The 26,360-nt window shown below is 37.4% G+C and overlaps 1 protein-coding gene across 17 annotated transcripts in view; it reads right to left on the reverse strand.

Moving 5' to 3' along the window:
* MAGI2 (membrane associated guanylate kinase, WW and PDZ domain containing 2) overlaps positions 1-26,360 on the reverse strand; it is a 719,010-nt gene that overhangs the window by 119,012 nt on the left and 573,638 nt on the right. For 16 of the 17 annotated variants that reach the window (XM_064702931.1, XM_064702927.1, XM_064702935.1 and 13 more), the window contains one exon: positions 2,956-3,591. The exons of the other annotated variant lie outside the window; for it this stretch is intronic. In XM_064702931.1, coding sequence (XP_064559001.1) covers positions 2,956-3,591 — 636 coding nt within the window. The remainder of the gene's footprint in view (positions 1-2,955; positions 3,592-26,360) is intronic. 17 annotated transcript variants of the gene reach the window in all.

Here is a 26,360-nt window from a genome sequence, read left to right on the forward strand (position 1 = left end):
TGAGAGAGAAATTAAGTCACTTACAGAAATGGATTTGTGGCATACCTAATGCCACAACTAGGTGTCCAGTCAGGCCATATTCATATCACAGACAGAAACATTACAAGGAAACACAAAAACCTATGCAAAACACAGCCCTCCTCCACAGGCAGGAACAGCCCTTTGGTCTTAATCTTAAAAATGAGACATTAAAGACAGGATGCATAGGCAATGGTGGAAAAGGATGGCATAATTCAAGTTCATTACACATAAAGATAATAAACTAAAACTTGGATCCATGAGTAATGAGAAAGTATGCCTTGATTTACTGATGTCACTGGCAAAATATTTGAGTCAAAGGAAGTTTCTTTAAGTATTTGGTTTTGTGTTTAGATTATCTCACATGACCAAATCTTACCACCTGTTTATTATTCATAACATATTGGATAGACACATACACCTGAATCAGTCATCCCCTACTCCCTTTACAATCAGTCAAGCAGCAAATGTAGTTTAAGATATACTTAGATATACCTGACTTATTTGAAACATCTACAGTGGAATTACATGAATTACATCATAGAAAAGTCCATTTCTGCACAAGGACTATAAAAGGAGACACGACGACCAACACACACATAATAACCTGCATTCTGGGTGTGTAGTTAGTCACATAAATTCCCTTTTCCTATGAATAGATGAAAAAAAAAAAAGAAACAAAACCCTGGTTTTCATCTTAAAACAGTTCTCATATTTGTGTTAAGACATGATTTAGCCATCTCTTAGGTAGAGTAGGTTTGATTCATACATTATTTTTTTCAGTTCTTTTGAATCAAGCAAAAAAGTGAACTTTTAAAAAATTTTAATTTTGTAGTGTCACAATCTTGAGTTATACTCAATATTTCTGATGTACAAAAATTTATGATAGTAAACTCATATTTGTTCTGTACCACCCATCAAGTTTAATGACACTGCAGTATTTCCACACATTTGCTTTAGTCTTGGTAATTGTTCTATCATGAACAAAACGCTCTCTTTCTCTACCTTGCTTTCTCTAAAGCATCCAACCACTTCCTGCCCCAGCAGCAGAGGGTTAAATGCTACTGCACGTGGAGCTAGGATGTGTCACTGAGGCAGGGGAAGGAGCTGTACCTCAGTGTTTGGCCTGAGACAGAGGAGATGCTGTGAACTCTCAGTGCCTTTGTCGCGCGTTGAGCTCAGTGCAGCATCTCCTACCTGCCACAGCCACATGCAGGAAATAACCACGGCTCAGTTAATGTACCAGAACTTGTTAAACTATCATGTTGATCAATGTTCAACTATCATGTTTTGATTATGAATCAATGATCTACGAATAAAATTCTCCTCAGAGAGAGCAATTATCCTCTAGGGCTTGAGTATGTGGCTACTTCAGGTTTTTTTTGCTCCTGTCCTACACTGATTGCTGAAATACCTATTTTGTTGTATATTATTACCCAGGCTTGTTCAGCATGCTGGATTTCACACTCCACTTCTCTCTGAAGACTGGTGTTCTAAATTGTTTTCCTCTAGAGGGTGATTATCCTGCCTTTTTCAAAATAAAATTCCACCTTTTTGGGGTTACACTAACACTTCTAATCATCCTGATGCTCTTTTTTGGCTATGAAATGCTCCCTAATTTATCAACTTAATAAAAAAAATATTGCTTACTCTATTGTTCAAGATTCTTAATGGCCATTAAGGACAACAAGATTTAATACCAATGAATACAACAATTAACTTTCTTCAAGTCCATATACTACAGTGAGTCTAATTTAATTATCGTCCTAATTTGGTTTCATTCCAAGGAAATATCACATTCTGTCTCTTGTAAATCATTCTTTTTAATATATATATATATATACCTGAAAAATACTTTATTGACTATGTGCCATTATTGACTATGTGACTATAGATCTCCTACAATCACCTTATGTTTGTTACTTCTGCAGTTTGATATAATGTACTATATTCCTTATTCTAAGGATTTTTAGGTATTGTAATGATAAACATTTGGCATATGCAAACACTAAAGCTTCACTTCCCAATTTCTATTCTTCATAAGGAAAGTAGTTAGTATTTTTGCATCTTTGAGCATAGGATCCTTTTCTTTTTCTTTTGAAGCACAGATTAATGTACATTAAGTGACATATGAATGCCTTTAGAGAAAAAAAAGATTTTTAATTTAAAAAATTCAATCATTATTTACTTCAGGTAATAATAAGTTAGGATGGGTGCTCACCTCAAACCACCAAAGAAATTTTGTTTGGCTAAAATAATAAAAGCTATGAAATCTCTGTCAAGTTTTTAACTCTTTTTCTGTTCTTATTGCTTCTTTATGGATGTCTTCACTCTCCCCTTCCAATGGTGAACATTCAAACTTACTGTGTCAGGCTGGTGAGAAAAAACAAGTTGCTAAAAGCTATTTTTTTTTTAAATCAGAGAAATAGATACCATGGATCTCTGTTACCAGGAAAAAAAATAACCCCAACAACTGTTGTACAAATTTTTTACAAAGAATGGAGGCAAAGTGGCTTAGGAAAACCAGTAACCTTGTAAAGGGCAAATAAATTGCTCTGAGTTTGATCTACATTAGTGAGTCAATACATACAACTATATCTAAAGCTTGCAGCACTGCTTTGGGACTACGTGAGTTTGCTGCAGACACCACACAAACTATTATGGGGTGAAAGTTCTGGAACTGGCCTAGCTTTACTCTTATACAGAGATGGGACCATTGACACTCAAAACACATAAAGGAATGTACAACAAACTGTAAGATTTTGCCTAGGATACTTAATTACAGACACACTTTTCCAAAACCAATGGTGTTACTTCCCACAACATGGAAATTAATTTCCAAACTAGCAAACAAGGATGTAGTGAGTATATGTATGTCTTTATGGTTTAGAACCTTTTACACACATTTTTGTAATTGTACAGACTTTCCAAACTTACCTCCTCTATGGATAATCAAAGAAGTTTCACTTCCAACAGGACATTCTTTAAGTATATCCACTACTTCTGCATGGCTCAGGTTCTGTACATTCTGCTGGTTGATCTCAACAATGAGGTCACCTTCACACAAACCAGGACATCCCTGAATGTCTAGAATTTGCTTCACCCTCTGTCCTGTAGGACTGTCTGCTATAGTGAAGCCAAAGCCCTGGGCCCCTTTCACAATGGTTAAGGTCATGAGTTCAGCTTGGGTGGCCCCAGAAGAAGCCATTGATACATTATCATCATGGGCAGGTGGTGGGAATGTGCTATCAAGCTGACTATCTGCTGGAATGGAGTGCAAGGAGTGTGGTGGTCGATCTGTTACGTCTGGAACAGACTGAGAAGTCCTAGAAATGTATTCCAAATAAGTTTCATAGTTATGTCTTCCATTTACCACTACCGGAGGCCTCTCCATTACTGCAAGGGGTGGCACCATGCTGTTGGCAGGATCTTCAGGATCAAAGGGCAAAGGGTATCCACGACATAGCACCAAGTTGACACTCTGACCAATAGGAACAGACTGGAAGAGTTTGACTACATCTGCGTGAGTATGTCCAAGGACACAAACTTCATTAATATAGACAATCACATCACCTAGAACGAGAAGAACAAACAGTGACAACATGAGACAACTTCAATTGCTGTATATGCAGTGCATTTTTCTTTGAATGAGATAGAAGTCTACTAAAAAAAAATGATAAATTCAATCAACATACTGACTCATATAGGAGAGACAAAAAAGTAAAATTTGTCTGGCAGTAAATGTAATACAAAGACACAATGACAATACCAGTTATTTTCTCTGTAAGCTCACAGATGGAAAATTTAGATGGACCCAGACATTCACTTTTTCCTGACATTTCCTCCCTTTTTTTCCAACTTATTTCAGTGCAGTCTCTATAGATTACTTTTTTAATAAGGTAAAGTGAATGATTATTTGGAAACTGTGTTGTCAAGAAATATCAATGCTTGGTGAAGAATAAAAGAAAAAGAAAAAGTAAGTATTCCTGGACTTCAGAATCAATGAATAGCAATTCAAGACTGTGTATGCATGTGCATAAGGAAACAGTTTTTGCACTAATCATGATATTGACACTTTTCTGTTAAATGTGATTACTTGCCATCAGCCATTCAGAACTGCTACTGTCTTTTCCTATTCTAGGCATGAACTATCTATCTTACATAATATAGAGATGTTTCATGGCATTTTGTTGTAGCCAAAAGGCTCAAGGACAATGACACAACAAATTTTTTTGGTGGGTTCAATAGCTTAACATTAGAAAAATCTAGGCAAATATATGAAAATCAGTTTAATATTTTCACCTAAGCAGCTCTAAAGATATGACCTTTACTTTCAAATCTTGTCTCATGTATAGCAGACCTACCAGTCTGAGCATATAGAAGCAGAATTCTTTAAGTCAATAGGCTATTTATGGGTCCCCATATTGCCCATGCACCAACCATCTACTGTTACTGAAATGCTCAGAAATAAGTTCAAGATTCTTCTTGGTGTTAGAATAGATCTATATATTTATAGCCATAAATAATTTTTCACGTACTGTTAAGGCACATATTAAAATAAAAACGAGTTATCAGTGCAAAAAATATTCAGAATAGTTTGATGACCCACATTCAGTTTTCACTTTCATAAAAAAGTTTACATCTTCATAGGAAAAGAAAAGGATATTTCATTTGAGAACTCTAAAAGTTAAAGTATTTTTCTTAGTGAAGACTGTCTTATTATCCTATTATTAATCACCAGGATACTATGAGATGTCTACAAGGTACACAATTCAAAAATTTACACATCACAACAGAAAGCCTTTGAAAGGTATTTGAAAACTCTGCAATAAAATGAGAATGACTTAGGGAGAATGAGGTGGTTTGGGTGGAATTGCTTCAAGTGTATTTATGCAATTATGTCTTTCAAGTACTTCAATGAAAATATCTAATCTAGCAAACAGAGGATAAGAGCATCATCAAGATGCCATGCAAGGGCAGTATCTAAGTGAGAGCAAAAGGCAAAGGCTGTTTCTGTGTGAAAATGAAATGGTCAATTCCCACATGATCAGTCTGTGTAACAGCCTGACAGTAATTAATTGCATATGCACAAACTGTGATTCAGAGGAAGATTTCTTCAGAGGCTGCCTAGGGAAAAAATGCTAAGGAAGTTTGTTTAAATGACTGTGAGCATTACACACATAAACCTTAGGAGCTGCAAATGCTTTCTTAAATGTGCACCATAAATAGATTCCAAAACAAGCACAAACAGTAATGTCACTTCATAGGCAGTGCTGAAAAAAACTCTAATGCTTTTGTCTCAAGCAGCTGACAATAAAGCCGTTTTCAGAAGTCAGAATTTAAAAGAAAATATGCACCGTACAAATTACTGTGGCAATGGCTGCAATTCATCATGATTTGCTCATGCCCTGGTATAGAAAGATCTTACCTGCATTCTCATGCCTGGCTCCCACGTTAGCAGTGAGGCTGACATTGCTCGGGACTGCTTCTGTTGAGCTGAGAGCTCTTCAGTGCATGCTGCTGTTTCAGTAACTATGCTTTAATAGTAACCTTGAGACTTTTTAATCCATGCAGTCTTTATTTCCCTGAGTGCTGGCAATGCAGCTATGTGGTGGGAGGAGACCAATCTGTTTGTTCATCCTCTCTTACAATACATTAGCAGAGTGCAAAATGAAAAATGCAATTTTTGTGTTGGGCGAGTAAATCATTGCCTGTTTTCAACCCCTCACTTTAAGTATTTGGATAGGATTAGTTATGATATAAAACTTAAATCAATATGGTTTCGATATATCAGAAAATTACATAAACTAGTTGACATTATATAGAGCTGTAGTGAAAAGAAATTAGCTTTTGCAAAAGGAGTGCAGTCAGGAAACATACACGCCAAGTATGTATGTATCCCCTTCCCCAGTCACTAAACAGGCAAAACTGAGCACTAGAAGATCTTGGGTAAGAACTTCTTCAAATAACAACCTTCCATTATCCCTCACAGGCCAGCAGAAATCCTTCAGCATTTCCTGAATCAATACCTTTAAAGCTCTTTGTTGTTTCTGAGGTATGACATGGATAGCATGGCTGGGCAAATCCTGAAGCTCTAACTCAGTCACAGTGGGGCAGCTTGGGACCCACCTGCTGTATTGTCACATGGAGAATGGACAGTGTGATAAACACAAGGGCATGAGTTATTAAATTCAGCTCCAAGAAAGGAGCTACAGTGAGGCTGCAGTGGGGAGAAACAGTTTCAGATCATGAGACAGGAAGGAGTAAAAAAGGGGTTAATTTCAGAAACCCTTCAAATTCATCTCTCAGCTGTACTTTCTCCAAACCTAACTAATTTTTCCAGGCTGAGAGTTCCTCATTGCTGACACAGAGAGAAGTACTAAGCATTGGGTAGGAAGAGAGAGATAAGTTAAGAGCATTACAGAGCCAGTGCCATGCTAATGCAAAGTTCAAAACCTGTCTGCTTTAGGAAACCTCCCTTAAAGGTTCCTGTAGCATCTTTTCTGCCTGTTCTCTTCTGCTGCTTCTAATAATAATGGGTGCATATGGACAAGCATAATAGTGATCCACTTTATATCTCCTGTCTGATTTTCTGAGCAAGCCATAGTCTGCCTCCAGAAATCACAGTTTCACAGTGAGTGGGTATCTCTGAAGTTATGCAGAACATTTATATTAAGCATCAAACTTTGCCTGACTTTTAGAATTAAATTTGCTAAAATGACTGGAGCTTGCTTACAGCTTGCTGATTGAGCTAGGCAGGATCTCTAGAGGTCAGAGTATCCAAACCCTGCTCAATCAGAATCCCTTAGAACCAGGATCATGTCCAGGTGGGTTTTGAAAACCTCCAAGGGGGTAGACTTCACATCTCTGGGCAACCTGAGTCAGTGCTCAATCATCCTCCCAGCGGGAAAACGTTTTCTGATGTTCAAATGGAACCTTCTGTGTTTGAGTGTTTGCCCATTGCCTCTTTTCTTGCCACTGGAAAGAACTTGGCTCCAGCTTCTTTGTACAGGTATTTATGTGATAAATTGATAAAATCCTTCTGAGCCTTCTCTTCTCCAGGGTGAACATCCTCTCTGTCAGGTGCTCTCCAGTTCCATCTTCCTCACTAGCCTGTACAAACTGTACTCATGCCACCCCAGCCTCATCTGACTTGGGACTGCTCAGGGATGAGGGAGCCCAGAAGGGCTGATCTGATCTGTGGGGAAGGCATCTGAATCAGACTCTCTAGATGAACTGGCAGGTTTGATAGACACCCAGCAGACAACAGATACCATGGCCTACCTCTCAAAAATCTATACTGCCACAAAAACAGAATCTTCAATGTCTAAATTCAGCACTGAGTTGAAGAATCTTAAAGAATACTGACAGCAAGAAAATTTGTCAAACTGTCCTAAAGTTACCTCAGATTTAGTTAAGGCTCTTGCATTTAACTGAAAAATTTAGGAAAATGGGTCTGGAGGGGACTTCCTGGATGTCTGAACCTAGTCCTCTGTTGTCAGATACAACACAGTATGTTACACTTCTTCACAAAAAAACCCCATGAACTCCCATAATATTTAATATATTTAACTAGCTGATTTTGCTTATTAAAGTGTGCTGATCATTACTTATTGTCATGTAATGTTAATTGACTCAGTGCCTGAATGTTTGATTAGAGGTTCCATTTTGTTACTTATGTATTTCAAAGCAAAATCCAGATCTGTACTGTCATTATCTTTAGTTGGACTAGTAACTGGTGAAGAAATTACTGAGCTTCAACATCTTTTAATGACAGATTCTGTTTTACATTCGTCTCTACAATAATGTTTCAGAATTAAATCTGACACCCTGGGGATTTTCCACAAGCTTTAATTCTGAAAAAAACCCCAACCTTTTTCATGCTTGAAGTGCTTGATGCAAACAGAATTTGTTTTATTGACATAACTTGTTTCATCACAAATTATCTTATATTTTCAGGCAATGCTACCAGCTCTATGTACCTCCTTTGTGAAGAACCTGTACTACTCAGTTGATGTCAGTTATTGTTTCTGATAGGTTTTTGTTACCCCTAGGTTCTCTGTGTAAATATTTTGTAAGTAAAGTTTGTCCATTTTCTTACCTATGTTCCCACTATTTGTATACAAATATTTTGCCTATTTCTTCTAGTTATGTTCCTTGTACACTTAGGTCTCTGGCTGTACTTCAGTGAATTTAATTGCCTACTAGACTGTCATTCTCATTATTAATTAGAATTCACTAAATTTTGAAGTATGAATGCAGAGAAAAAAAGTGCAGATCAGATCTTCAACTGAAATTTAGTAGAAATATCTCCATTCTTTCTGACAGGTTTTTGATCATGCTCTTAGTGCTAGGTTTATGTGCTTAAAATATGACAGAATGCTGTGATTTGGGGTGGAGACAGCCCTGCAGCCAGCACAAGCCAATAGCAACGGTGCTAAAACCAGCTCATGGTTTGGCAAGCCAGCACAGGACACACCAGCTCTGCAGGACTTGGGCAGCATAATTTTTTTTGCTGCATTTATAGCCCACATAAACTCTGCTAGCTTCTCCAGCATTACTTATTCCCACTTGCATTTCTCACCCATATAATCTAAATGCTGCATATGCATACTTTGCATCAGTTTCAGAGCTGGCAATACATGATTACTTCATCGCTGAAGCTTTCCCTTCACCTGCCCACCCACACTCTCTACTGTCATTACCAGATATTTCTGTCACTTCTCAGCAGTGACCTTGTCTTCTCTTTCTGCAGAGTGCTGCAAGATTGCTGGCACTAGAGCCTGTTAATCATGAATTCAGAGCACGTTTCCAGTATCAAAATATGAAACGTGTGGATAATTTTAATAACAACAGCATGTGATTGATGGTCATGAAGGAAGATTTGTAAGAAATGAGCCATTTTCACATTCACACACACATTTACAAGCAGCAGTACAGAGAACTAGTGTGTGACAGTAACAGACAAACAACATTCTGAAACTTTGAGACTCAACTTCCCTCCACTTGCCATAGATGTTAATCCAGTGTGTGAATAAATAATTTCCATTACAAATGGCTAGAAGTGGCTTTTTTTGGCTGCAAAAGATTCCAGAAAGTTCTGCATAAACAGAAATTCTCTTATTTCTTGTACTCTGACTCACCACAGAACCCTGTAAAACCTATTTAGCTCTAGCTGCTGAGATCTGATTGCCTGACTTTTATGGGCAAAAGATAAAGCCTAGGGTCCTGTAGTTCATGGCAGCCTGATTAGTATTAAAAAAAAAAAAAAAAAAAACAAAAAACAAAAAAAACACCCTAATTTTGTTAATACTTGGTATAAAATTACCCTTATTTTTAAATAAAAATTTTGGAATTACAACAACTTCTTAAAGGAGATTGCCGTGTAAGATGACTATTGTGTATTAGTACTGAAATACTTAAAGCACCTGCCAAGAAAATACTTAGTTCTTCTAAAGGGGAACATTAGATTAACTGCTAAAACATATCAAAAAGGCAACCTGGGGAGAAGTACATGCATTCAATAACTCAATAATTACAGCTGCTGATGAAAAGAACTAAATTTAAAACTGACCACGTTATTATCAGCTTTATAACAACTTTCACTGATAGACAGTACTGCAGCAGCCACAGTGAAATGAAAAGAGCTGCTAGGAGACATAATGGGCAGCTGCCTCTGCATTCAGAAATAGTTTCAGGACCTCTTGCTGGCATGTGAGAACACTAAATAGTCCATTAAAATATCACTGCTGATACTGACCCATTTCCCAGGCTTCATCACAAACAGAAAGTTTTACTTGTGTTTGACAGGTAACCACTCTCCACAGCTCCTTCTTTCACTACTGAACTCTGGAAACTGAGGTTCAGGGGGAAAAGTGATAATAATATATGATAAAAATAAAATTATTATTTATTTAATCAATCATTAATGATGATTATTATAATTTATTAGTTCTTTAAATCGGACAAAAAGTCAAGCCAACATGTATTCTTAGGCATTCAGGCAGTCAAACTGACATAAAATAGGCTTAGATTTTCCTCTTTCTGAAACCTGAACAACAGATATAAATCATCTGCTTGTCAGATTTGAGCAAGTATTTGTACAAACAGCATTGTAGGGGTGATAACTTGGGCTAAAATCTGTTCCCACCACTGGACTTCATCATTCCTGTCATGAAGGACTGAGCAGTGGCTCTGAACTTTGCTTCAGGGGCCAACACAAATATGTGAGACAGACACTTGTCTGCAACTTTACCCAAGACTCAGATCTGTTGAGTAAGCAGGTGCCATTTTTATACAATTAATTTTTTTTTCTTAGAACCCATTTTAATTCTACTGTGACCCAATGTATATGCCTAATTAAAAAGCTGTCTATTCAAAATTTTTGTGCTTAACCAGCATGTGTCATGTAATTACACTCAGGCAGATGTGGATTAGCAGAAAAAACTGTTTCCATTTTATTTGTATTTTGCATTATAGCGGTAAAAGCTATTTAAATAGAGGCATTTATTTGGGAGAGAAATAAAATACATTCCAGAGAAATCTAAAGACCTTGATTATTTGCTGATCTAGTAAACATGAAACATTGTAGACTAAAAAAATGTAAGTAATGCAATAGCAAAAGCATACTTAAATGAATGCTGGCCATAAAGCAGTAAAGAATAGGCAAATTTTCTTCCTAGAAACAGTTTTCACTTCAAGCATCTGAAAGCATAGCATGGATGTTAAAGCTGCTGCTTTACAGAAAAAGTATTTACTTAAAAGATGGTAAGTATATTGGAGGCAAGACCACATGAAGAGAAAAAGGTCCAATTTTCAAGGTAGCCTCTTATTTACAAATTATGTAAGCTTGTTCTGTCTAAGCTTTGCTTGCAGGAACTGCTTGTGCATCCTGAAAAGCCTGGTGTGAATGAACTGCGTGACAGAGCGTCAGTGGATCTGAAGAGCGAGATAAAAAATGTGTGCCACGTTTGCATAGCTATTTGGGATCACTTTGGAAGGTGTCATTGTGTGCAGAGGCTCAGGAAGAAATGAAGCCCTTCTTTTTCTTTAGAAAAAGGAGGTCAAAATTTACAACACATTTGCTTTTGTACGCACATTTTATTCCTGCAGGCAGCGCATCACATTTATCTAGGTAATGGCTCCCAGGAGGAGGAAAGTAGCCCAGCCAGCCTCCCAGCAGCCTAAAGGCAGAAGGGCATGGAAAAGCATGAGGTAAATACCAAGCTGCCCCTGTGCCCCACTGGGAATCCTGGCCATGTGCCACCTGTCCCTGGTGGAAGACATTTTCAGCAGCATTGTCAACTGCACACCATTGCCACTGCTGATTCCTGACATAAACTGCCAGGAAGGAAAAAGGGAGATGGATGAGGTGACGAATTAGATGGAGCATTTATAAAGATGCTGCAGCACAGTGACAAATGCCTTCATATATTGAAATATAAATATAAATGTTACTGGGAATTTTTAGTAATAGGCAGTCATGTGAACTGAAATGGTTAATAGAGCTATTTTATTTCTTTGAGTAATGCTAGCACCATGAGGACAAGAATAACTAGCCACATACTAAATTAGTAATTTGTGAAAGCAACAGCACTTTTTTGGACAGTTAAAAAATATGCGCAAAGATAGATGAGTAGGATTCATCTCTATTTAAAATCTATAGAGGTACAACTTGAAAATTCATTTCTATTTTAGAGATTATATGGTTTCCAAGGAGATTCCTTGTTACTGCAGTGGGCATTACTTCCAGAAGTGGGTCAGTTTTATAACTGTTATCTATTTGGTAAAACTATGATTTTCATCATTGTTTGATCAATACTTTGTTTTTCGTGCAACATTCACACAGTGCCCAGGTGCCTAATTCCCCAGCTGACTCTCTGAGACCAGTACAAATCTGATTTAACTATCAGTCAGGTTATTAATTTAATCTAAGGCTAAGACTTACAGCCTTGATTTGTGGATGTTTTGTGTGTTCATTGCTCAAGTCCACATTCTGCTGACTGAGATCAACATGAGCTGCCAGCAGTCAGCATCCTTATTTCAGATCCAAACCATGGATGTGGAGCCAAACACCAGGCACCCAATCTGAAGGTGCTGCTCTGATGTATTGATTAGAGACATTAATCTACAATAATAATAACATATATCCACATTCTTCCCAAAAGAAATGCTTGCTGCTATCCCTGATGCTACTTTTTATGCTAAAAATTCACTACCAAACTTCATGCTGAAGAATCTGATTAACATCTTAATCATGCCATTAGTTGCAATGAAATGTGTGCTCATTCACTGCTTCACCCTCGTTATTGGAGCTTTTCCTGTCATGCCAAACCAGAAATTCTGAATATATATATGCACTCCTTGATGTAGATATATATAAATCCTCAAATTTTGCTCTATCTTTTCAGTCAACTGGGTTTACAAGGTCAGCACCTTTCAGAGGCAGATATTTCAAAAGAGGTCTGGATTACTACAGATTAATGCTTTTAATCAAAATTAAAGACAGGAAGCATTCTATCAAGCAGAAATTAAATGTATCAATGCAGAGAAAAAATTTCCAGCTAAATAAAGGGATATTCACTGATATTCTACTACATAGAAATACCTCAGTGCATTTGAAATGGAGCTATATTTGATTACTGATTCATTAACATATGCTTATACAAATGTACGGCTAATATATAACTAATTTTCTACTCATAAGTTTTATAAAGGTCATTCAAATTTTAGTTTATATGGGCTTATCTTATATTTTATGTCTATATTTTATTTCTTTTTTGGTAGCAAAATTATCTACAAAAATAATTACCTTAACTTCAGAGAGCTTCTCACATATTTCTATAATGAAAGATCTACTCAATAGTTTTTCAGGCATGTATTAATGCATTACTTGCTTTAAAATTGCATTGTGAAGATAAATAGTGGAGTTCCTTTAGGTTCTCTAAGGTTTTACAGTATTTTTCCAGGTTAATAGAGGGTAATGTATTATCAAACTGACCTTCCTTCCAAGCAAATGTTGGTTGCCTTAATATCTCTAGAGCCTCTTGCACTGTCAAGCACTCATTTTCAAGGACAATATATTTTTAATCTTTGCAAAACAATTTAACACCTTCACCACTGAATAATTATACTTTCAGCTCATTTCTGAATACTACACTGAGTATAAGCTACAAAATTCAACTTGCGTAATATTTTTTTGTAAGGAGGCAAAATCATTAACACAAGTCCCACCAAGCTCTTCCTTTAAAACTGCTTTATAACAGACAGAAAACTCCAGCCTTATAATAGGAAAAGGTCACTCTCTAGCCTTACAGCTTTATGGCTAAGAATCACATTCTCCTTTTATGAGGATTATCCTATCTCCCACTAGCTACTCTTCCTCCTTCTTTGTCTCATCCACCTTCTCTATTTTGTGTTTTGCTTTCTGAGAGAGAAGAGAATTTTTGGTGCTCTAGTATGGTTTATAGCAGTGAAAAGTCACAATATTGTTGGAACTTGATTTCCACTGTAGTAAATATTTAACCAATTACAACACCATTGCAGGGCAAATACTCCATCATTTTCCATTGCAATGTAGGGGTTTCATTGAATGTTTGGATTCCAGAACTTGCCACAGACTGCTGCAATATGGGTACATCAATTACAGCTCAGTAGTCAAATCTCAGATTTTATATATAAAGGGGCATTAACCCTGTTCTGTATGAGAACAACCATATCTTTCCCTTTAGCAAAGAATTAATTTTCTGGATGTCTATCTTTATTAATTTTTTAATTAGCTAATGAATAAAAGTACATTAAAATGTGTTATTATGAATAACTGTGATGCCACACCAGACTATTTGTTCAGACCATGATAAAGCAGTCTCACACTATGTCTGCCATCTCCCAATGTTCCTGTGAATCATCCCATGGTAATTAAAAAGCCTTTCCCAAAATTATCATTGTATCTGAGTTTTCCTCAGAAGGCTACCACACAGCTGTCATTTGCTTCCACACAGTATTTCTATCCTGCTCCTGACAAAGCAGGTGGCACCATCAGTCCTGAGAGTGTATTGCTTGTGTGTCCATCAGAAACTGAGATCCAGTTGCAGTCTCCCATCCCATTGGAGATGGGAGCCATAGTCTTTGGAGGTGATTCTTGGAAAAGTTCTCTCAAGCATGTTATATGCACAACATCCTCCTCTTTGGAAAGCCTGTAAAATGGTGTGAAGTGGGAGAGCCACCCCATACACTTCCTTCTAAGAAATGTTGCATGAGAAGTGCACAAAGAAGGGCACAAGTGCCATGTGTTAACGGATGCAGCACACAGGAGTCAGGGGATGACTAAGGGTGAGCAATGGATGAGTGTGTGTGACGTGGAACTCAGGAATGGAAGGAGCAGGAGGAATGTGGGACATGAATTCCAGCAGCAGAGTGAGAGAGGAAGCAGAAATTGCTGTGCATTTTGTGCTTTGCTCTTCCCTGTCTTTAAAAAACCCTAACTTCTGCCTGTCCACGAGCCCAGTGCTGCTTCAGGAAGGCACAAACAAGTGTGTTTGTGGAGTTATACTAGTGGATCCTGCTCCAAAAGTTGATGTTTTTAAAATGGAGGGCAATTTACATTAAAACTCCTTTAGTTCTTTCTGCTTCTTATGTCCTTTTAAGTATGAAATTATTAATTTTTCAGACTTGTATGCAAACAATGCTCACATACGCGCACAACCAGAAAATGGTTCCCAAAGAGACTTTATACCAGTTCAATACAATAAAAAATAAAGAACAATAAATCATTTCACAAAATACTTTTGTATTTTGCAATTTTGCAAGCTTTTACAATAACTGATAAAAATGTACTGTTACAATTACAAAATATAATTTGTCCCTAATTTTATTCCATAAATAGTTGATACATTATGGTTTTTGCATAATTTTGAAACTGACAGTCCTTTAGCTGTTCTCAGCAAGGAAGCCTCAAATTGTTTAGCCTTGAGAAATTTTACATACATAAAGATGAACCAATCAATCAATCTATTAAGTGTCTAGTGAGCCTGTAATACTGTAAACTGCTTTTGAAACATTTTCAATGCTTTCAGCATTAAATATACAATTAAACACTGTGAAGAAACAAATTCTGAAGAGTTCCATAATTTTATTTTTATTGAGATAGAAACTATCCAGTTTTTTCACTATCTCTCCAAAAGCCCAAATATTTGTATCTGTTATGGCAAAACTATTGTAACAGCACTCCCATGGCAAGGAGTAATCTGATTAACTGGGACTGTGGAAGAGGTTTATGAAAAAAAAAATTGATACCATGTTGGAAATGTCCCTATAGCACAATTCCTAGCACTACTTCTATGAATTATTCAATATGCTTGGGATAGCTAGTGTGAATTCTTCTCAGTGTGTGCTTATGTGTTACGTGACAGACACGATAAAAAGAGAGGACAGTAACTCTGATATTAGCAGTGACCACATTTTCGTTCTCTGACTTCACTGTCCTCCCAGATTTATTGCAATGAGCTGCAAACTAAATGCTAAATGCCACAGTTCCACCTAGCAGAACTCATCTAAAAGGTACTTTTTGAAAACAGAAGTACATGTATTTTCACACTAATTCATATATCTTCAGCTAGATTCAACAATAGCACTGATTTAGAAAGAAAGTAAGTGGTCCATCTACTCTAAAAACTGGATTCTGGATTCTGAGGCAATCTGGAATTTACAGAACAGCAAACATAGCTGTTCGTCTGGTGCAGAGCTTCTGATAAGCAGAGGTGGCACATTTTCCTCCAGCTGTGTTCACTTGAAGGCACAGGACAACCTTCACCCTGAGAGAGCAGAGAGCACCTGCCCACATGCCCAGTTTCAGGCTGCTGCTATCAGAAAGAACCCCACAGCACCAGAGACCCCTCAAAGCCAGCCCAGCACAAGGGAGTGGTGGAACTGATAGTGTCAATTAAGTGATGGAAATAGAGAAAAATACTAGCAGCAATGGAAGGAGGAATATAATGATGTGAAGAAATTGTGAGACAAATCCCTCTGATACTGCCTGCTGTCCCCCCCATGCAGGCCAAGGCAGCTGGAAGGCATTTCTGTATTTGCACAGTCCTTGCCAGTCCATAGATAATCTTACAAAGAGCACTCTCCTCAAACCTATTATTGGCTTTGTCCTGTCATTAAAGAAAAATATCATCATTAAAATGAGTAATAGCACACATGAGGTTCAGGTCCAATTGCAAGCCTTCTGCACAGGGAAGAAATATTTGCACATAACAGATGTGCTTCTGTTCCACTAAAGACTATGCAGGTCCTACTTTGGATCAGAGCTAAATATTTTCTCAGCTCTCTTACCCACTCTTCTTCACCCCACATTTCCTCTGCTGAAGGATTCTTGCTTGCTCTCTCCCCAGCCATGAAAAGGAGAATGAGTACTTATATGTATAGTTATTTTTGGGTAGTTAAAGGGAATCTGCAAAAGCAAGACTGTTTAAGATGAATGATAATATATTCCTCTTATATTCCTCTATTTGCACCAATAGAATCCTTTTGGGAAGGATGCTCTTGAGGCATAACAAGGACTTTGAATACCTAAGTAAGACCCAGATGTGCTTAGATACCAACACAACAAGTGAAAGAGATTAAAAACTGTTTCCATTAAAAGAGAAATTAGTTACATGAGCATTCTGCAATTTGCTCAAACCTCTCACTCTCCCAAATTAAAAGACAGATGCACTGCCTAAATCAGACACAAAAATACGAGGTGTGCCTTCATCTAATGGAAGGTTAACACTGTTTCACTAAATTGACTGAAATGCAAAGATATGAAAGAAAAAGGAATGAAAATTATGTGAGCTTAATGTGATTTTTCTCTTTTATACATAAAATGGGACATAAGAGCATGTCTAACTTCATCACTAATAACAATAAAATAGTAAGGCCATGGTGCATGAGAAATTGAAATTTCTCTGAAGGAGTAGGTTTGATATTTAGCCTGTCCCTAAACCCTGCTATTGCAGGATGAAAACCAAGGTCACAAAAAAGTTGCACCTCATATAATTTCTAGCATTTGGGAGAAGAACTTGCTGTCACTGCAAGAATGAGTAAAAATCTTGCTGCAATCACTTGAAGTGGATGCAATTATACTGTACAGGTATCATGCATCACTCTGCTTGTCAAATGGACAGGGCTGCTTGCATTGCCATGGGACTGCTGTCAGAAACTGATTAACCACACTGACTTTCTCCCTCCAGTCTTGACTCTGAGAGAGGTTGCTTCAAGCGTCTTTTATGATTTCTATTATATACTCCAAATTTGGGGTGATCTTCTGGAAAATGATAGATTAAAGGTTGTCTACATTGTCTTGATTGTGTTTGCATTGTGCAAACAGATTTCAATACAATCTTTACTGAGATCCCACTCTGTATTTTATTCTTTGCTATAGGGTCTTTGTTCTAGCCCCTGCTTTTCCCCACACTTGGCCTGGCTGTTTCCCACAGCTGTTTTCCAGTTATGTGAGAGAGAGGGAGAGACAGCCAGCCTGATGCAGCTTGCTATGGCCACTGCCAGTACTCAACTTAACTGGAGACCCAAATCAGGGAAAGCCTGGCTTTTTCTGCCAGCTCGTGGTAAAGCATGTTTAACACAGAATTCATACTGGAGAAAAAATTAGCAACTGATTCTGACACACACAGGCAAAATGAGACTAACATCTAAGTGTGGTTATATTTTTATGTGGAAAAGATGAAATCCAATATGCCTGGGACTAGGGTGATCAAACCTAGCTTGGGGTTAGGTAGAAGGTTTTCCCAGTCTGTGGCAATTTTTCTGGAATAGGTAAATTAAAAAACCCTCTAGAATTTAGAAATATTGTGATTTTGTTTTTTTCACTGAATGTTCTTAAGCTCATAATATTTTCAAATTGAATTTTTTTTACTATCCCCCCAACATTTTTGAAAAATATTACTTCCAGTTGACTTGAGATTACAAGTATTATGTCCTAGCAAAGATGAATACATTACTCTTGTAGGAAAAAAAAAGATTAAAGTATCACAATCATGCTTTCAGAACTGAATGGACTATTGAAAGATAGTATTTACAACACTGCACAGTTTAAAATAAAAATCCATCCACTCAGCATCTTGGCAGGAGTGGAATTTTTGGCATAAACAATTGCTCAAGTACAATTCTTCTTATTATCCCTATTTCCCCAAACAATTCAGAGCTACTTTTTCAACTGTGCTAGAAACAGTTGAATCTCTTATATAATAGTCAACGGCATTTTCTTTTGATGCAATCAAGTTTGGCCTAAAAAAATATACTCCTGTCTGATATCCAGAAAATAACTGGAACAAGACAAACTAAAGAGATTAAAAAAAAAAATCTGCCAAAAAATGGTTTTTTTGAACTCTGAGGAAGGATGCTGCCATTGTGACCTGTCTAGAAAATGACCAGAGATGATATGAGTGTTTTCAACCTCTGTGTTAGAACAACGCCCTGCCATTAAAATAAAACAACCTTCTAAAGTGATACGAAAAGTACAAAGACATAAATGTGATCAATGTTTTCACACCACGTGTAGCACTGCCATGTTGCATGACTTTCCTGTGGAATTGGACAGAGGAATCCACCCTCAATCCCACTTGTCAGATAAACAAGGTTGGATACATGTGTGGTTTCCAATGCCAGTGCCAAGGTCTGACTGGAGGCAGTGTCTACTCTGGATGGATGTGTTCCTCTTAAACTGCCTGAGGAAACCTGCCTGAGCATACCAGGCTGCTGTGGGGCACATAACCTTCTGTGGAAGTTTCAGTGCAAGAAGTCAATCAGACTCCAACAAACAAGACAAGTACCAAGAGCATTGGCTGAGGCTCTGCCCAACATCAGGAGAAAAATCCTGGTAACCTGCTAGTGCAGGGAGTATAATTAATGCTGCCCCACACATCTACTGACTGTGTGTCTTTCAGTCCTACACAATGATGCTTCTCCACTGTCAAGTTCTCATCACTGCCTCAGTTTCCACATTTTCCAGTGTCCCACCTCTTTCTGATGCTTTTTTTCAACCATCCCAGTGCAAAAAACCCAATTTTTTTTTCAGTGCTCTTTCAGCCTTTCACTGTGTTACAGGCTTAAGGCTGACAGTTTTTTCAGAACTGATGGTTCAAATGCAGATTTCAGGCCAATTATCATGAACTGCTGATAGCCTTTGCCTATTGAGACTTGCTATTTTGCTTATGTTAAGGTGGAATAGAGGAGATCACAAATAACAGAGCAGCAGCACAGTTCAACATGCTTCATGAATTTTAGCCTATGAATAAATTCTCAAGGAACACCTATCAAGAGAAAATGTCCAATATTATCTGACTTTTCCCCAGCAGTTCTACAGGTGATGCTCAGTATGGCAGAGAAAGTCTCAGTAAATACTGCATACAATGATGCTGATTTTAATGCAGAAGAGATTAGTTTAATACAAAGAATTTTAATTTACTTCCATTTGGAGCTAAAGAAGAAAGCAATACATCAAAAGGAGTGAAACTGCCAGTGTTTAAAAGATCTGTACTCACATCAGTGCTCTCAGACCTTTCTTGCAGAGCTCCTTTCTTCTTTTCCTTAGAACCTTGCCCTCCCCCTCCTGCCTCCTACACACTCACACATGCATAGAAACACCCACTCTCCAGCCATTTCTAGCATGAAATTACTGCCTTTTCTCCCTGCCTCCCTGCAGAACAAAAACAAATTATGTCATCCTCAGCTCCAGCATATCCTATTGCAGTCAGTTTTCTCCCTGTTCTGCACCAGTCTCTGGAGATTGGACCCTCTTCTCCCCTCTCCACCAGCCAGTCACCCCCTGAGGCTGACAGCCAAGACCCAGACACCAAGAATTTGTCTGAGCTCCTGCACACAGCCCTCACTTATCTGGGCATGGCAGCACAGCAGTGTTTGGGCACCCTGGCTCTGCCACCGTGGCACAGCTTCCCTCTGGTACCTGCTGAAGGAGGAGCTGAGGAGGAGCCAGCGGTGCCCAGGCAGCTCCCACTGCTGCACACACAGAGATTTTGGGGGCTGCAGGGCACCTCAAGCTCCACCTCCATCCATGGACTCAGAGACAGCACCACACTTATGTGATTGCTGGAGGGGAGAAGTTTTGTGGGGCAGAGAGAGAAAAGGCTGGAAGAATTTTTTCCAAGGGTTTCTCACTTTGCATCAGGATTCACTTCCTGCCAACCTCCTGGTTGGAAAAGTGCTCCTTATGTCATTGAGAAATTTTCATTACAGGTCTTTAAACAAACAAGCCATTTTTTAAATGTCAGAACCATCAATTACAAAGAGGCAGTCACACAGGTGCTGGAACAAACCTTGCTCTTCTTATAAAGGCCATGTGAGCAGCTAAACAGGGTCAGATGAGAGGTGCATCTGTGCTAATATCCTGATTCTGGCAACAGACAGTGAAAGATGCTTTTAGAAGTGAACTTCTAATAAAATGGCCTCAAACGTCTCTGAAACTCCCCATTACTTTAAGGTTTGTAAGGCTCCTCAAATATTATTTAAATGCCTGGAAATGTTTTGTCATCTCTGATGCAACTCTGGATAGTTTTACTTCCATCAAATGATACAAGTCAGAGCACTGACAAAAATATTGATCCACAAGCGATTGAACACAGATTTCTCTTTTAATATACGTTGCACAATTGGACTTTGACAGTATTTGGCCTTAATTTGGCCTTAAGCTGAACTCCTTTAAGCTTCTCTTCACTTATGTTTTTAGCAGTTATGATGGGAGTTGTTAACTTCAATAATTATTGGACTTAGTTACTAAGTTCTACAATGGCTATTCCTCCTTTTGGATGGGGAAATTCAGGTACACCGATGTAAACTAATACATTGAAGCAAAATATTTGCTAACTGTCAAGACTGATATTTGCCATTCTAAAGGTACAGCAGAAACCGTATCTTAAAATTAATTAGTTAATTTATTCTTAAATTCTCCAAGAATTTAAAATTTGTTCTCAAAAGTGGTTAAAGGCAAAAAAATTAGAGGAATTTTTGAACTCTCAAATTTTAATATAGGTACAGATTGTATTTGGTTGCACAAGAAGGGAGGCAGAGGTGAATATACATCAATCTGCTAGTTTTTTAATTCAAAAATAAAATAAAAATCTGAAACTCAGCTAAATACTTACTTTTTGTTTTGAAAATTGAATGGTAAAATAAAGCCCTATATGCCAAAACAAAAGAAAATCAAACGTGGCATGGCTGACAATATAGAAAAGTACAATTCTAGATTATTTTCATCATGCAATATGAAATTCTCACTTTTCCTGTCATCTTTTTATATAGTGAGATCTCTTTCTGACCTCACAGATCAGTCTTCTAAAGAAACAAAACATCATTATTTATTGAATGAAATAGTACATGAGAAGATGATGACTATTATTTTCAATGTATATTTTTGTCTGTTCATACAAATAGCCAAATCATGTGAGATAGCGGTTAATTACATTTGATAGAAGAAAAGTAATTTCTGCAACTGCAGCATTTTTGGTAGCCACTGAGTTCAGTGCATGTTGCTTACTCAAGTGGCAACTTGCGAAACTTACAAAAACTGTCCCAATAAATGTGAGGATTATGACAATATATTTATCATCTCCTGGTCTATGTTAAATATCCTAGTAGCAGAATGTGCAGATTTTGCATGATGAAGTTCAGACTGAAGAATGAATTTATGGGCTTCCTAGAACTTTCATGCACAAAACAAGTGTTTATTTCAATATGAACAGTCAAATTGGATAGAGGTGTGTTGGGATGTGATAGTGCAGAGAATAAATAATTTAACATTTTTTCTGCCTTTGTATTTTGCGTACTGAAATAAGTATAAAATAGTTTTAGTATTCTTGTTTATGCTTTTCGCCTTCGTGGCCATTTTTCCATGGAGTCAGACCTTGAATTAGTAGGAATATGAGACTGCACATACTTGAATAATTTGATGATGATCTCTCTGCTTTTTCACCTTTACTCTTTCACATTTTACTTTACCATATTTCTTGATTTCTGTATGATCTCATTTTCTGCTAAAGATATAGCACCTTTGAGCATCAGAATGTGTCCATTTACTCTTTCTAGAAGAGACTGAGGCCAGTGTCTTAGGTTAGACAGGGTGTGTATACCTTGTGTTTATGGTTTGTGTTGCATTTGTCACAAGAGAGTGGATTTTTATATTATCATCAATCATATTTCCATTATATCTTCCCATCAAATTACGTCATTGGTTTCTCTATCTATAGCAGGTGCTGGAAGAGTTGCTCTAATGGCTTAAATATTAGAAAACACCACATATAAGCAGACCTGTACATATACTCTCTCCTGCAGAAAATCAGTTATGTAATCCAGAATTTCACCTATTTACATGTCCAGTATTTTGCTGTTTCAAGTAACAAACACACATTATCATTCTTGGGATTGATAATCATTGATCAAAATATAGTGTCAACAAATGTGAATTTCTTTCAAAATGAAGTGCCACAAACCATGAGTATTATGAGCTGTTTCCTGTGTATAAATATGAATTTTATCAAAGCAAAAGGAAAGACTGGTATTCTTTTCATAGTTCTCCTTAATTTCTGTGTAATATGTGGACTTGAAAAAAATAAGTGACTCACTTCAAAATGAATTTTGAAGAAAAGTCACTATAGGAAAGAAAACAAGTTACATATACTTTTTATTCAATCCTGATATTGGCATATTCTTTATGGGTACCAATAACATATCCAGTAAAATATTGTAAGTACTGGAGATGAAAATGAATTTATAATCCCCAGTATATGGTTGAACTCAATCATCAAACTTCTTATTAAGTTGTTGTTTGAACAGTTAAATTAGAGAGAATTAAGCCTATTCATTTTAAAAAGGTTTTTGTTTCTTTTTTAAAGTATTCATAAAACCACAAATGTGAGTTTTTGAATTAGGCTAGGGGAAACAAACATTGTTTAAATTGTCAGAAAAGGAGTATTATTACAGTAATTAATCAATCAATCACTGCTTGCTCTAATAGATGATAAGGAAAACCAAAGGAGTCTGTAAACAGACTCCTTGCTGAAGGAGGAATGAGGTTGTTTAAGCAGGTGTCTAATGTCATTTGTGACAGCCTTTGCCAAATGAGATTTTAGTATGTGACTTGCAGGTACCACACAGGACTTACAAGAGAGGGCTGCCTGGGAAGGCAGGAGGAGGCTAGGTGGGATCCCTGGAAGTTTTAATGGCACTGGACACCTATGTCTGTGCAACTGAATTGCACCCACATATTGGCAGCGTCAGTCCCTTCTCCTCCCCACTGCCACCCTTCTAGGGAATCTATCTTCCATAGTGTCCTGCTTTGAACCACCTCGAGTTCAGGTACTAAGTGTAAAATATGAGATAGAAGATTCCCAAAATGTCTATGTTATGGCAGACTTTAGGGATAAACCCCAAGACAGAGTCAGAGACCACTTAGCTCCATTTGTAATAATGGGAGCCCAGAGTCATCCCATCAAGTAAGACAGCATGTGATGTGGAGACAAGGAGTAATTAAGAATTTTTTTAAATTGTTCCTGTGATTTAAACAACACACTGTCCATTTTTCAGAAGCATTTTGAAATTCAACTTAGATGCTCTGCTACAATTACTCTTTCAGCTTGCATCAGTAATTTTAATTGGAGACTTCAAGGGAATAGCAAATTGACAGGGCTAAAAAGCATCAAAAGCTCTCTTCATAGCTCAAGGAATGTCTGTTTGTAGGCACTACTTAACGAATGCTCAGTAGCTCAGAGGGGCAGCACAGACTCAAGCTCTAAATCCCTATCAGGCAGAACAGATAGTGGCACATGGATTTTTTGCAACTCAGAGAAAGCACAAGGATATTGAATATCACACCAGCCAACTGAAAAATCTGACACGGTGCACACAAAGATGTAGACAGCACTAGGGTGTGGTATACAAAACATGGCTACTTTTTTTTGCCTAGGCTTGTCTTTGCCCTAGTTATCATTCAGTGAGTACCTCATAATATAGTGAATATCAAAAGAGGAAAAATATGAAGAAAACACTAAAATAAGAATCTCGTGGAGATTAAAATTCAGTAACTTTGAGACAAAAGTAGATACCTTTCCTTGTCCTTTAGTCAACATAAGGAAAAATTTACAGATATTAATGCGAATACTGCATCAAGTTATCTGAAAGCCATAGACACATAAAAAATATAATGAAAAATTAATCTTAGAAGAAAGTACCAAAAGAATGAAAAATTTCTAGCAACCTAACTACTACCTTCTTATCTTTCTATTTACATACAGTGCTCAGTGAATTGCCTGCCTTAAAGTTTGAAAGAACAGGGGACTGAAAGAGTCTCTTAATTGCTATTAATATTCATAAGATGCAATGATTAGTTTTACTGTCACCATCACACATTTAAAACTACCTGTCATATCTCTTTCCCCAGCTAAATTGAGTCTTAATATATGATATCAAATAAATAGTTAAACAGGCATTTTTTCCTTTGCTTTGTGTTTGAAACCCCTTAAATATAATGTTGTCATACTTCAGCACTTTCCTTTGTGACAGGGGAACAGAAAATTTGTCCTTAATTTGTTCTTAAATTTGTAAAATTTAAGATATTATTCAGGTTTAGCTCCCTTTAAACAACAAAAAAATATTTAAGAGTCTTGCTTTAAGGAATTCTGGTTACTTAGAGACTCAGGATGAAATTGTGAGAACTAGCAAATTGTTAAAAGAGGGTTAATTTTACCTCTACTCCTCTTGCATAGCTTTCGCACCAGTTACATGACGTGCAAGTTTTTATGGTGAGAAATATAAAGTGGATTAAATTAAATGGGATGCTGTGTACTGCAAAACAACAAATAAAGGTGATATCAGTTTAGTCTCAGCTATGAACTAGCAGGGCATCTGCTAACTCTGTCCTCATCTGTGGTGTAAAGACCACAGCACTCACATCGTGGTTCCACTCCCCAGACCCTCAAAATCTCCTTGATTTAAAAAGCCAAATTAACTTGTGAAATGAAGGAAGACTGGTACTGCAAAACCAGGCTGAGGTTGTAACAAACATTTAGTCTTTATATGTCTCACAAACAAGAAAATATAACCAGCACTGCTAGTGGAAGGAACTATCGGTTTTGGTTGTACCTGATGCAAATATAGTGCTTCTGCTGTGCTTTGCACCATTTCATCATCTGCCTGGAGGATGCTGGAATGCAAGCAGTAAATATAACACAAATTCACACTGACTGGCCTAACGTGGGTGGGAGAAATCATTCTCCACAATGCCTGAAGTAATTTCTGTTATTGCTGTTAGTTACTTTCCAAACAGGTAATTTTCTTTCTCTGAACTCCATGGGATGATTAGCCACATATGGAGAGAGAGAGAGATGTGCAGTCTCAGCTAGACTAAAACACCAGGTGAAACATCCTAGCTTCCAAATAAAGCAGGGGAAGTAAGGGAAGCAGATAATACAAGCTGGTTTTATATGTGCTGCTCTGCTCTCACAGTCCTGCCTCACTTGGCATCAACTTGCAGCTGCAAGACTGACACTTCATGAGGCCTTGGTGCACATTAAAGAAGTTTTTTAGCCTGGAGATGCATAAGACCAATGAAAAGATAGTCCTTCCTCAGTGGTCCCACTAGTAGCACAGCTTCTCATTTTCCTAACACCATGCCCTAACTTTGGGAACCAGTTTTCCTGGAGCCACTGGATGAGAAGGTGCCAGGCAGGTGCGATAAATAAATTTCAGCCGGCTTTAGGTACTGTGGAAATCAAGTTTCACATCTATGTGCCCAGCTCCTGGCCAATGCACCTCTTGACATGGTGGTAAATAGTTGGCTACCAAGGGAAAGGAATGTTGTAAAAGAGAAGATTATTGGTTGAGTTTTGACTGATAGCACTTCAGAAAGACATGACCTGTTTGAAAATGACTACAGGAAATGTGGTGTGTGGTCATGATACACTGGGTGATGTTCTGAAATTATTAACATTTCCAGATGACTGCCAAAACATTGATTTTAATTTTAACATATTTGCTTCTTTGGATTGAAGGCATTCTTTATGCATACATAGTTAATCTTTTCTGTTGCTCAAACTAGAGGGTTTGCATCTCAGCTGGGCTCACATTAGGTGAGATGATGGTTTGTTCACATAATCAGACAATGGATAAACAGGGAACAGAATTAAGCATCTGTTTGAACTTGTAAAAATACATCCTTTTGTAGATGTCCCCCAATTCCTTCTGTCTTGAGTACTCCACTTTTTATAAAGGTTGTAAGACATTAGCCTTACTGTGAAAAAATATGCATTAATGAAACAAGGTAATTATTTCCT

The sequence above is a fragment of the Zonotrichia leucophrys genome, chromosome 1A (assembly GCF_028769735.1).
Source record: "Zonotrichia leucophrys gambelii isolate GWCS_2022_RI chromosome 1A, RI_Zleu_2.0, whole genome shotgun sequence".
Taxonomy (NCBI): domain Eukaryota; kingdom Metazoa; phylum Chordata; class Aves; order Passeriformes; family Passerellidae; genus Zonotrichia; species Zonotrichia leucophrys.